Source organism: Mus caroli, unplaced genomic scaffold (genome assembly GCF_978045245.1).
Source record: "Mus caroli unplaced genomic scaffold, Mus_caroli_1 scaffold_19, whole genome shotgun sequence".
NCBI lineage: Eukaryota > Metazoa > Chordata > Mammalia > Rodentia > Muridae > Mus > Mus caroli.
Window position 1 is genome coordinate 72,198,261 of NW_028227274.1, and position 13,625 is coordinate 72,211,885.

The 13,625-nt window shown below is 49.7% G+C and overlaps 1 protein-coding gene across 8 annotated transcripts in view; it reads right to left on the reverse strand.

Moving 5' to 3' along the window:
* Window positions 1-409: 409 nt before the first annotated feature.
* Window positions 410-13,625, reverse strand: part of Mapk4 (mitogen-activated protein kinase 4) — a 137,294-nt gene continuing 124,078 nt past the window's right edge. For all 8 annotated transcript variants that reach the window (XM_029472137.2, XM_021150807.2, XM_029472131.2 and 5 more), the window contains 4 exons: window positions 9,034-9,178; window positions 6,942-7,103; window positions 5,770-5,971; window positions 410-2,992 (listed from right to left, as the gene is read on the reverse strand). In XM_029472137.2, the coding sequence (XP_029327997.1) occupies window positions 2,296-2,992; window positions 5,770-5,971; window positions 6,942-7,103; window positions 9,034-9,178 (1,206 nt within the window). In that variant the 3' untranslated portion in view covers window positions 410-2,295. The remainder of the gene's footprint in view (window positions 2,993-5,769; window positions 5,972-6,941; window positions 7,104-9,033; window positions 9,179-13,625) is intronic.

The following is a 13,625-nucleotide window of genomic DNA, read 5'->3' on the forward strand; positions in this document are numbered from 1 at the left end:
GCTTCATAATTATCACAGATACGACAGAGCAGTTAGCTTCAGATGGAAGCCAGCTTAGGTACCTGGGAGGGGTGTGGCTCAGATGGCTATTTGGAACAGGTTTGTTCTCTGCAATTTCATGATGTTGAGACCCTCTATGATAATAAGAAACAGTCCTGATCAAAGGTTGACACTAAGATAGTAGAAATCTACAAGATGGACACCAGGCCTCAGCAGCTAATTCTGATCACACATGTGTAGAGTCTCTCCTTGCAGAAGCCCCCTCCCTCCCGACCCCACAACCCCATCTTCACTCCTCTAAACACCGGTCTTCACGGTGCAGGGAGAAGCCAGCAAGGCTCTCATGAGTCAACCATGGTAAAAGATGTCAATTAACCTGACAATTCCTGACGAATTTATGTTCCAATAAAACTTTATTTGGCTCATCCTGATCAAGTTTAATAATATTTAACAGATTCTTTTAAGAACTTGAATAATTTTAACAGTTCTCCGTGAACTGGCGGTCAGTCAGCAGCATGTCCCTTTACTCAAAAAGTAAAGCTTCCCTCAGAGGACAAATGGCACGTAAGGAGTGGTGTGCATTGCATTTTCTTAAAGAAAATTAAAAAAAAAAAAAAGAAAAGAAAGAAAAGAATAAAACGTAACCCACTTTACATTTACATATTTTTCCACTTAAAAACCGGTCCGCGTGATTAATTGTTTTAAAATATACGTTTCTGATGCATTGTAAGTCCCAATATACAAATCATAGTTAGCTAAGATTTAAGGTGCTGTGATGTGAGAATGAACACAGCCCAAGGAGATCTCTCAACAGACCAGCTAGACCTCTTGTGGGTATCTTTGGGATGTCGGCAGGGAGAGGGGAGGAGGAAGGGGAGGATAGAGACCAGTGGCAGAGTGTTCAGGGACAGACTGGGGACTGTTTGTATTCCCCCAAGCCCCCTTCCCCATGTTTTTTCCGCAGAGGGCTTTGGACTGACTCCAAGTCTGTCTTAACTTAAGCCACCAGGGTGTGACTACTTTGAATCCCTTTCTTTGTCTTGTGTTCTCCATCTCCATAGCTGACTCTTTGGGACACTTGAGGTTGGGACCCCCTTTTAAGCTCCTAGTTTATCTTTCTGGGTTTCTTGCCCCAGGGTTGCTAGCTCTCAGGCCATTCCTTTCGGGTCTACTCTTGGCTAGGACCGAATGGATGCCTCCGATCATGGGCGACACTATTGAAGGATGATGGGTCTTCAGTGGAATCTCCCTCCTAGCTCATTTGTTTTTATGGAAGGCACCTTATTGCTTTCTCTACAAATGAGCAATTTGTGCCAAGAACATTTGGTCCCGAAATAGGCTTGGAGAGGAGCTGTGTGTATGTGTGTGTGGGCGGGGTGGGTGGGAGGCTGGGGGCTGGACAAGAGGGATTCTTGTGATTGCTGTCTTCAAACTCACCCATGTACGATATCTATTGGGGAACGAGTCAGGAAAGTGCATAGGGCATGCAGGTGGAGGCTGTAGGCACAGGCCTGGGAGACGTTTACCTCAATTTACCCACAGCCCCCAGACTGCTCTGAAGTTATGAAGCAATAACTTCAGACGGAGCTGGGTCGGTTAAATACAGGGAGGTGGCAGATGAGGGCAATTAAGCACTTGGATAGTCATAGAACTATGTCTGGTGACTAGGAGAAAGAAACTGGTTCTGTTTCCAGTTTCAGAAAACAGGAACCATTGTCCTAAATTAAAGGGACGGAGGGGACAGATGGCAAGGGACAGCGAGAAGCACTCGGGACCAAGTTTTCTGACCAAAAACCCAGAGTGACCCCAGCAGAGGAAGACATTACACTGTGGTCAGACACTGGTCCAGGGGCAGGAGCTTGGGACAGGGGCTTCTGACACCATTAGGCTGATGGTCCTAACGGCTTCTCTGGGCCCAAATGTCCATTTGAGACTAAGTGGGTCACGTGGCTTGGAAACTGTCTGCAAGCTGTTTCTGACCCCTCTACCCTTGCAGGGCATAGACTGCTGCCCCGGATCCCTTTCTTCCCTTGCACACCATCTCAACAGACCTTCCCTTCGATGGGAAACTGACGGCTCCCAGCCAGGCTCGGTTCAAACCCGCTCCCAGAGGTTAAAGGCTAGTTATTAAGGCAGTTTAAGACATGGACATTCTTCTTTCTCCCCGGATCCGCGTGTGTTCTGCTAACCCCAACGCAGCAGAGAGGGGATGAAGGAGTGCGAGGGAGCACGGAAGTGGTCCAGCTTTCTGGGTGGGGATCCTGCTCCGGGAGTTTTCCCACACCCCTTCTGTGCTCACCACCTTTCTTTGGAGAAGGCCTCTGTCTGCACGAGGTCGCCAGGGTGCTCAGAGATGCACGCGCCATTCAGGTCGCCCAGTTTGTTTTCCGGGAGGTCCTCAGGTTTGGTGCAGAGCTTTAGGGCACGCGAGATGAACACGTCTAAGTCGAACTGGGGACTGGCACCCCCATCGATGGGTGTTGGGTGTCCCGGGGGTGAGGCAGAGAGACGGGGCTCTGGGGCATCAGGGGGAGGACTGGCACGCTCAGTGCCACTTTGTGTGCTCTTGACCCACTGTGCAATCTCCAGAAAGAGGCTTGCTGGCTCATCCTCACGTGACACCGGGTCTGCTGCTACTGCAGCCCTGGGGGGAGCGCTGGCCGCCTGCTTCCAGTGCGACAGGTCCAGGATGAGCTTGGGTTCTGAGTAGTGGTGGGGCTTGTTGTCGCGCCACAGTAGCTTGTCCAGGTAGGATGGAGACCCCACTTTGTAGTCACAGGACCGTCCATAGTCGGCCTCAAAGGCGCGCTCCATGGACGAGTGTGACTGCTCCAGGAAGCGCTCGGAGCTGCTCTGTGAGTCCTTGCGTGGGTCCACCTGAACATCCTCTGCCAGTGGTGTAGAGCCTGCGCGTGGGTCGCGCTGCACCTCGCTAGCGTCCTGGCACCGGTCAGGCCGCCATTCCAGATCTGACGACAGGCTCACAGGATACCTACAAGCATGCAAAAGAAGGCACGACGTTAATTTAAGCACAGCCAGGAAGAATGGTGAGCCAAATCGCCTAATCCCTGGTCTCTACTCACAAGTCTGCTAGTTATTCCTCCTAGTCCCTAAAAGGCAGGTCCTCTCATCCCTCCAGGTTGGCGCGTGACGGCGCTGGTGAAAGTGAGCTGCAGGGGCCCAGCTAGGAGGACTGATCTGCGAGTTTAGTCTTCATAGTCTTTAATAGTCAATCAACAGCTTTCCTGGATAGTCAATCAACACTCACTGTGTGCAGGTCTTAGGTGATGGACTTGAGAACAAAACAATAAGATAGTCTTCCGTATGGAACTTTCTAATTGGTTTACCTATGTAACTCATAATAACATGAGGTCTTGCTATGTTTTTTTGTTTGTTTTTTAATTAATTAATTATATGTAAGTACACTGTAGCTGTTTTCAGACACACCAGAAGAGGGCGTTAGATCTCATTACAGATGGTTGTGAGCCATCATGTGGATGCTGGGATTTGAACTCAGGACCTCTAGAAGAGCAGTCAGTGCTCTTAATTGCTGAGCCATCTCTCCAGCCCAACAAGGGGTCTTGTTAAACTGGGGCTCTGCATGGGGCTTGGGATTCTGCATTTCTAAAAGGCTCCCTGTTGCTGCCACTGACCCCTGGAGCTGGCACTTTGAGTGGCAAGGCCAGGTGTTTCCTAGTCCTGCCTCAAAGAGGATTAAAATTAAGTACCAGGTATCCCTTGCTGCCCACTACCAATGCTCTGGTTCAGTAGGTCTAGATGACTATGTCTGGGCATGTTTATGAGACTTCTCCCAGGGATTCTAAGACATAGCCAAGGCTGATAACCTCTGCCAGGATGGATCTGGTGCCTTGTAGCACCTTGCCTCCAAGCAGAGCAGATGGGGCCTGCAGAAAGATCACAGACACCATCAAGGGAGGCCAACGATCCTTGGAATTCTGCCCTCTACTGACTGCCCTGTAGCCAAGGAGACTGAAATCAGATCACTGCGGCGCAAACGGAGGGCAGATGGGCAGGCAGGTGGCTGGCTGTCAGCTCTGGCTAAACCCCTTTCTTATGCCAGGTACTGCGGTCGGGAACACAGACAAGGTGGCAGCTCCTGGTCAGGTGCTCACTGAGCCAGAGGGCTGGTGCTCACACAGGACAATTAGACCAGCCAAGGCCAGGCAGCCGCAGCCCGTAGGCTATGGGGTGCTCTGGCTCTGGCTGGAGAGGCTTGAGTTGCCCACTGCTCAGGGACACCATTAATGTAGGCATTGCTCTCAGAGTTTAGCACTGCTCTTACCCAAGATGCCCTTGAGATTTCAGGGGATTCTGGGAAGATCTTGAGAAGCACATCATTTGTCTGTTACACCCCAAGTGCTGGCCATACATTAGCAGCATACCTTTGCAGCAGTTCTGACAGGACTTAGTTTGACCACCACAGTCTTAAAGATGAGAAAATTAGCATGCCACCATGGTGACTGTTGCTGCAGCAGGTGCTTGGACCTTATCACCCCTGTCCTTTGTGTAGGAGTGACTGGGGAGCCCGGGAGCTTCAGGTACTACCCTGAACTAACTAGCAGTGACCTTAGGTACCCTGCTACAGTCTTGCCTGGTGCCAGTCCAACAAACACTGTGAGCCTTGAATTCTGTGGCATGCACGGAAGGGGGGCGGGCACAAGTCTAAGAACTAGTTTCGGGCAGCCTCAGCATGAGGCTGGGAAAAGAGTCTATTAATCTCCATTCGCTGACAAACCTGCCCCAAATAACACTGCCCTGCCCCCTCTTTGCACCCCCTCAATTTTGAAACCTATCATCTGTCAAATGACTACAAAAAGAGAAATTGCCTATCTGTCACTTATGTAACAAGCTGTCACAGGCCCACGGCAGTGGGGTTCCCAGTTGGCCCCCCTCAGAGCTGATGCAACTAAGCACGCCCCTCTGCCGCTCTTTCTAAACCAAGCGGTACTGGTGCTGTCTCCAGACACGAGCAGATGGCGGTGCTCCAGAGCCTGATCTGTGAAAGCCAGGACAGGAGGGGATCTATGAGATCAGCACCGTTCCTGCGGCAACGCTTTAAAAATCTACGTTTCTCCAATACTGGCACTTGTCAAGGGTCCTGAAGCCAAGTGACAGACGCTCAACACTGAAGCTCTTCAGTGTGGGGCACAGATACTATTTGGGGATAGTCCTCCTTGGGTCTGCTGTGTAGCATGATGCCAGTGTCTTAACCTCTCTCTGCTGTATCTTTTTCCTGGACAATAATAATGACACAGCCTCCTTCAAGGACACCCTCAGGAGGTGTGAATGATGGGCGAAATGAGAAATGTTTCGAGACAGGGGACTCTGTACTGTTTTCTTGCTTTGTGTTGTCATAGTTGGCCTTCCAAGGGCAAAATCATGACTGAAAATGTTCATCGGCAGAGTGGTTGCCTAGTATACTCTAGGGAAAAAGAAAATCCAACTTGTTCATGAACTACGACAGCAGGCACGCAGTAACACTTGCCCCCGTGTGCCTCATGTTCATTGGTCTTAGGATATCAAGGAAAGCCGGGGGCATTGTTCTGTGGAATGGAAGTTCCCGGCTCACCTAGCAGCTTAGTTACCGGGAATGTTTGGGGACAGGAAAAAGGCAGGGAACTAACCTGGGAAATGTGCCCAGTGCAATACACAAAATGAGAAACAGAGGCCATGGAGGGTCAATGGCCAAAGGGGAATGAGAGAGAGAACGAGGGACCATGTCTCCAGACACCAACCCTGGACACATACCTGTCCCAGTTGGAGAGCTGGCTCTGACTGGCAGCCATCAGCACGATGTCGTCGATCTCGTCCTCAATGCGGAAAGGGTGTTGTGAGGTGGGCTCATCCTCGGGACACGAGTACGGGCTCATGTAAGGATGCTGTAGCCCCATCTCAGCTGTTAAGCGGTCCATGGGGTTAAAGGTCAGGATCTTCTCCAGAAAGTCAATGGCTATAGGGAAGAGCAGAGGTCAGAAAGTTCACGCGCTGTCCCACGCTCTTAGGTTTGTTCCTCCCTCCTCTTACTCCCGGCTCACGGAGTGAGTGAGCAGCCTTGCTCTCTCATGTTCCCTTTGCCATGATGTCTCTCACATTCTCTCTGCCATGACGTTCCACAGACCCATAAACAAGGGAGCCCGGTGACTGAAACTCAGAAACTGTGAGCATTAAAAAAAAAAAAAAAACAAAACCCGAACCTTTTCTCCTTTATGTCTCTCAGGTACTTTGTCCCAGTCAGGGAAACCCGACCAACACATGCTCTAAGGTTCTATCACGCCTATTTTACAGTTATCAAAGCTGGTCTGCTCAGATCAACATAGCTAGTCACCGGGAACTGAGAACTGACCATAGGTCTAGCCCTGGAGCTGAGTATGGCATTCTCTGTACTACATCAAGCCCCCAGGGAAGAGGAGACAGTAAGGGAGGCAGGCAGAGAGCAGAACATGCCATGGATCCCTCTAATGACTGCCTTGGGGGCTGCGGCGTGACCAGAACCTGCACTCTGAAAGCACGGGTCCACTATCCCTTATCCAAATTGTTTGCCACCCGAATCTTTGAAATTTCCGGTATCTTCTAATCTTTATAATTTATATATTCCTTACTGGTTGTGAACTCCTAGTCCCCAAATTTAAACACCCAAGTGTTCTAAATAGTGAAACTTCTTTTGAGTTTGTAGCCAGGAGAAACACCCATTGCCAGGGGTTGCTTGGTGTTCGAATCCTAGACATCATTCTGTTCTTTGGACGGAGGATGGAGGATGGAGGATGGAGGATGGAGGATGGAGGATGGAGGATGGAGGATGGAGGATGGAGGATGGAGGATGGAGGATGGAGGACCACCGGCCCTTACCCTTGCCCCTGCCCCTGCCTGACATTAAAGCCAGAGCCCAGCCTCTTGGGAGGCGCCAGTGCAAGCTCGGGTACCTTCACTGTTGACGTCCGGGAGCAGCTTGCGCAGTGGCCTCTTCACCTCCCAGGTGCTGCTGACGAAGGATGGCATCACCCTGAGCAGCTCCTCCTTGTCTTCCTCCCGGACCACAGGGATGGTGTCCAGGATGAGCTGCATCTGCTCCAGCTCGTGAGCCCCTGGGGAGGCAAATGCCGCTCAGGTCAGTTGTTTCCCTGGACCGTTGTATATGGGGACACTCCAGAGCAGCCCCAGCTGACTAGAGATAACACCAGGGGGCAGTGTGGGCAGCACTAGGCTCAGCGCTGAGGGACTGGGAGTCTAATATTCACTCCTCCACTGATTTGCTGTGTGGCCGCTGCAGAGGGCTGCTGTTTCTGGGGTTGGCTTTGCTAAATGGATAGTTTAGTTGAACATGAAATGTCCCTCAGGGTCTCAGGTATTTGAACACTTGGATGCAGTGGGTTAGTGCTACTTTGGGAGACTGTGTGGATTTTTGTTGTATAGGGCTTCCCTGGCTGACACTGGCCAAACAGGGAAGACCTTGCGGTCAGTGGCCCTGCTTCTGGCTTGCGTTCTCTGCTTCCTGTGTACCAGAGATATGAACCAGCCGTGCAATACATTTCCCCCTGCCACTGAGCAGGCCATTTCATCCATCCAGCCCTCCCTGTCGTGACACTCCAAGCCAACATAAACTTCGCTTCCATAAGGTGTTTCTGTCCAGTAGCTTGTCACAGTCACGAGGACGGTAATGCATCCAGGCTAGTATCTAGTTCTGTCTGGGGTTTATCTAGTCCATCAGCATTTGGCATCTCTGCAGCAGGTATCTCCTGAGGACTGAGTCAGCCGGTGCTGCGGACATGGGAGCAGCCAGGCTAGGGCTTTGCACACTCTCCACTAGGCTGGGGAAGGAAACAATTACAAGGCCAGGGTGAGCCTTCTCTGTGGGTTTCCACAGAGGAGGAGCCCATCCAGAAAATTCTCAGGAGCAAGAAAATAGGGAATAACGGTTGAGTTTGGAAGGCCTTTCGAGCTCATTTCCTGTGTGGGCACAGGGAGGAAGGTGCGTTCTGCCGGCTCTGAAGAAGAAGCAGTAGGGCAGGATAGAGCTAAGCCTCATTCATCCTTTCACCCATTCATTCATTCATTCCATGCATTAAACTACCCATGACCCTCTCTCTCTCTGCAGCTTTTCCCGGATCTGAAGGACTACCAGCTGAACGGTAACTGACACTTTCTGAAACAGGGTCAAAGTTAAGCCTTGAGATTGTTTGTATCAGGAATTCTGTCACAACAGTGCAAAATGACAAAGGGAGATGCGCGGCAGGGGTGAAGAGAAGCTGGAGAGAAATTAAGTGGAGACAGCAGACGCTCCTGTAGGCAAGGAGCGAGAACAACATGGGAATGAAGTGCCCTGGGAGAGCCAACAGGGACCCACGATGGCCTGGCCACCGGCAGAGCCATAATGGACGACAGGGGCTTCAGTGGGAGTTGATAGATTAGGTAAGCCATGGGTTACTTGGTGGGGCTGCGGGACAGGGAACCCATTATCAGAGAGGGAGGAGGAAGGGCCTGGAAACACTGAGCAGGCCGTTTTAGCACCTAATCTGAAGGTGTTGGATTATAAGTGTGATTTAGTTCACTTGAGCGGCTATTACAAAATGCCCTAGATCGAATGGCTTATAAACAACAAACATTTATATCTTGAAGTTCTGGAGGCTGAGAACGCCCAGATCAAGGCATTGGCAGTTTCAGTGACTAGTGAAGGGCTTGCTTCTCATAAAAGGTGCATTCCTGCTACATCCTTACACGGCGTAAGGAGTAAGGGAACTCTGGGAACTCAGGAGTCCTAGCCCCACAGAGCATTTTCCCGGAGCCCCGTTTTTTAAATATTACCACACTGAGGTGGTAGCTTCAGACCACAGCAAAATGGCTAGTAGTCTGCAAAAGTCCTGTGCTCATAAGACTAATTTTTAATAGTATTTCTGTATCTCAAAAAATAAAAAGTCATGTAAGCAAAAGATGAGCGTGTTTTGGGCTTGGTGGGTGTTTTGTATGGAGTTTGAACAACGTTGGGAAGGAAGCATGTGGTCTTGGCTAGCTACTTACCAGCGAAGAGCATTTTCCCCGTGAGCATCTCTGCCAGGATGCAGCCAGCTGCCCACATATCGATGGCTTTTGTGTAGTTGTTCGGGGACAGGAGCAGTCGCGGAGACCGGTACCACTTTGTCACCAACCCTTCTGACAGATAACCCTAAAACATTAAGTCCCCTATGTTATCAGCCAGAAATCTGCAGATGCTGCCCCTCCCGTCCCTATTGGTTTTCCTTCCTCTTGGTTTTTTCCTCCCAGAGAGGATCAGAACTCCTTTCAGTATCTGTCTTTGTCCCTTTTATCTTGATAATAGATGTGGGGATCTTATGAGGCTCTGGGATCCTTCTTTGTGGGAGGGAGGGACCCAGGGTATCAATATTTTGGAAGGAATGTTTTTCTGCACCCCTTGATATATAACCAAGTCTGCCCACGTTGGTTAATGGGAGCCACGTTCAAGTTCATTGCTGCCATCAACTGTCACTATAAAACACTGGAATTGTATTCAATGGCTGCCTCTGAGAAGCAGCCTTAGATTTGAAGTTGAGCCAGTGCCATTTATAGCAATGATGGGAATTAACACTGCCCCCAAACCAGGACCCCGCTGAGGACAAGAACCATCTTAATGGACACAGGCAAATGATGCGCATACCAAAGCAGCCTTAGGTCTGATCTTATGCCGGCTGTTTTTCAATTAAGGCTCCTATCTCTCAAATGATTCTAGCCTGTGTCAGGTTGACACAAAAACTAGCCAGCATAATGTCCTCAGAAGTCAGGTTAATCTAGATATTGTCTAGCTGGAGATAGATAACATCAGCCCTCACATGGAGGGCTCAGAGCCACCAGAGTGTCCCCACTTTAGACACCAGTCTCAAGTCCCAGACTCTGGAACTTCTGACCAGTCAGCTGGCAATCCAAGTTCCCATGACCTCTCTCTGGGTTGGTTCATCTGATAAAAGTCCAGGAAACACATTCACAGGTTGAATTTTAAAGAACACAGATGGGCAGGTCCAATGAGGTGAGATATGACGAAAGAAACATGGCTCTGCTTCTCTAAGTTTTGTCAAGGATGCCTCTACGCACCCTCATCTTGGTACTTCTCAATCTCCAACACTTCCATCATGTCTTCTTCTGGCCTTTTCTAGCTCCAAGCCCTGGCAACCATTGCTTTCTGTTCTCTTGGGATTTTGTGATTTTTTTTTTTAAAAGGATTTGTTTATTTATTGACAAAGTCTCACTGTGATGCCTACTATGAAGGTTGGCCTTGAGCCCCCTTCTGATTTTTTTCAAAGAAACAAATAGTTTATTTGTACGTGCACAGCTATCGTTTGCATATATATATTTATGTGCACTGAGTGAGTGCCTGTTGCCAATGAAAACTAGAAGGCAGCATTAAATCCCCCAGAACCGGGGTTCTAGACAGCTGTGAGCCACCATGAGGCTGCTGAGAACCATGTCTACATTCTCTTAATCACCGAAACATCTCCCTGGCACCAGTCTCAAACTCCCAACATTCCTGCTCCTGTGTATGAAGCTGACAAGCATGTGCTACGTACACAGCTTTCTCCTGATTTACTTTGAATACAATACCATATAAGTGGGACCAGTGTGTAGCCATTAGCCTGACTCTTGTCACTCAGAGCAGGGCACCAGAGACTCACCCTTGGATTCCTGGGATTCTAAAAACCTCAGGGTTTTAGAACCTGTTTGTAGCAGGTTCTTTACTTGTTTTTTTTTTTTTTTTTTTCCTTTTGGCAGAGGGTGAGGCTGTCAGAAAACTAAAACGCAGTACCCATCGGGGAGGTGGCTTGAGAGAGTTTTCACTGACACATCACTAAGCAGTCTTGTATCGAATAGAATGTTCTGGAAGCAATCTACTTTATTTTAGAGTCTAGAGCTGGAGAACAGCGAGGACCCAGGGCCTCCTTCTCAAACCCTTGCTCATTTGCAGGACAGGATTGCTTGTAGGCCACAGTTTTGAACCAGTTTGCGACACAAACTAAGACAGTTCTTTACCTTTCAATAAAACTAACGACCTGCTGGACAAGTGACAAACAAGCTATTTCCTTTTGGATGCTGGTCTCCCAAAGTCTTTACAAAAAAAAAAGGTATACAGGGGTATATTCAGAAGCTCCTGGGCATTAGGGGACTTGGGGAGTTCCTGTGTCTTCCACTAAGCTCTGTAACAAGAGAAAGCCTGGGACAAATGGGACCTTGCTCTAGACGGGAACAAACAGGGAGCTCCGATCCTGGGCCTAAGGGGCAGACACTGGGGGCCAGGGAATCCTGCTTGGATTATACCCTAGAGAGCTGATTGGTGGAAGCCTCAGGGGCCCATCACACAACACTGGTGATCTGAGTCCAAAAGAGGAGTCTGTGAAAAGGCTGGGATGATATTCAGAACTTTCTATAGGAAAAAAAAAAAGAAACAGAAAATATCTAGATACGGGACTTTATTTATCAGCAAGGCTCATAAATCAGTGAGAGGGAGGCCCTGCACCCCTTGGCTCCATCTGTATGAAGCCGGTCCTCAGTTCTGAGTTGTCTTTTGTCACAGTGGCTGAAGGGATCCAGATAAGCACATGCATAGTGTACCAGAGGGCATTCCCTCCAGGCAGAGGTCATAGGCTGGGACCAGGTTGCCAGGCAACTCACATCCAGGCAGGTCTCCCTGAAGTCTTCTTGGTGTGCAGAAGGCAGGGCTGGGGGGGCGGGATCCTTCTTCATATGGTCTCATCTGCTGCTATCCCACCCTTCAGTGCTCCTGCAACTGTTCCCGCCAGGCCATTTGCTGGCTTTCTGAGTGTGCAGAACCCATAGAAGGTTTTGCTTTCAACAGTTTCAAAGTGTTTGGGAAACAGTCTAGCAGCAGCTGCCCTGTATAGAGTGTAATTGTGGCCCTAGTCAATCTAGACAGAAAGTATAATTAAGGCTCTGAGTTTCCCCTTCCCATGGCGAGCCAGGGGCAGCCCTCCCTATGCCTGACTCAGAAATATCCTGGATCCATAACGCTCTAGCAGCATAGGTTGGCACTAATCCAGCAAACTACACTGGGCACTCAGGCACCAGGTCTGCTTGACCCCCGCCCCCCATGTCTCCCCTGCCCTAGCCTAACAAACCCTTTAATGATGAGATGGCAACTAATTCCGTACAGGTGTGTGTGGGACTACGTTCCCCATGAATAAAACTTCAGCCACCCCCACTGTGCATGTGTGCGCATGTGTGTGTGTGTGTGCATGTGTGAGTGTGTGCGCGCGCATATGTGTATGAAGATGGGAAGATGGGAAATAGGGTAGAGAGGGCTGTTTTCCTCTCCTGAGTGGATGTTGAATGTGGCCACCATTCCCAGGCCAGGATAAAAGAGGCCAGGTAAGAGGCTCTAATAGCTTCTCTTTCTCTGTCCTGGGAACTGAACACGGGTTAGATCCCAGTGGAGGATATATAGAGCATCATGTAGTGAGAACGGTGAATGTTAATATGAAAAGATGGACGAGCAGGAAATAACCATGGTTAATATGGATATGGGACATATGTTGTGCCCAGCCTCTTAGATCAAAAATTCTCCTCCAGTATGTGTGTGTGTAGGCCAGTAGTTGATGCCAGGTGTCTTTCTGAGACCGGGTTTTTCAGTGAACCCAAAGCTCACCGTCTGTGCTAGGCCATCTGGCCAGTGAGACCCTGGCATCTGCTTGTCTGCCCTTACAGCACTGGGCTTACAGCTGTGTACCACCATACCTGGCTTTTTTTTTTCCCCACATGTGTACGAGGATCCAAACTCAGGTTTTCACACTTGTCCAGCAAGCAGTTTATACACTTGTCCAGCAAGCAGTTTATCTACTCAGTCATATATATTCCCAGCCCTAGCCTTTTGGCATGATTCTTCCTGGAGGTCAAAGAGTCTGCCAGGTCCCATTTGGTTGGCACTACACACAGGCAAACTGCTCTGGAGACGCGTGCACCAAGGAGAGAGGTACAGAGAGGAGTGAAGCTGCACTTTAAGAAGGTAGCAGGCCAGAGAGAGCCATGAACACACTTCCTTGGGAGGGTAGGAACACATGTATTCCTGTGTGTGTGTTCAATCCTAGCTGCACCACTTGCAGCCTGTGTGACTTATCTTTTTCTGTGCCTGTGTCCCTGCATAGAGAGAAGCATGACTTTCAGCCTCTGGGGGCAATGGGCTGTGGCAGACATCCATGTAGAATAAATGCTACGATCCTTGCAGGGCTTGAGTTCCCAAGAGCCATCCTTGTGGGCAGGGTGGTGAAGCCAAAGGCCTGGGACAAAGGTATTTTGAGATGGGCACTTATAGCCTACAGGACACAGAGGGGTGGCACTAACGAGTGTGGCATCTGCTGTCTGCTAACATGAGCCTAACAGCTATCCAGCTCCTTTGGCTCCTGGTCTGCCCTCTACAGATCCACTCGCCCTAGCCTTACAACAGCCATTTGTGGTAGGACCTCATTGTATAGGAAGGACACAGGCACAGAAAAGAGAAGTCATCCAGGCCGCAAGTGGTGCAGCTAGGATTTAACCGCAGCGGTAACCTGAAGAGGGGCTGTAGTACCTCATACATGAGACTGCAAGGGCTGTCCTTGTCGGCACTGGGCTCA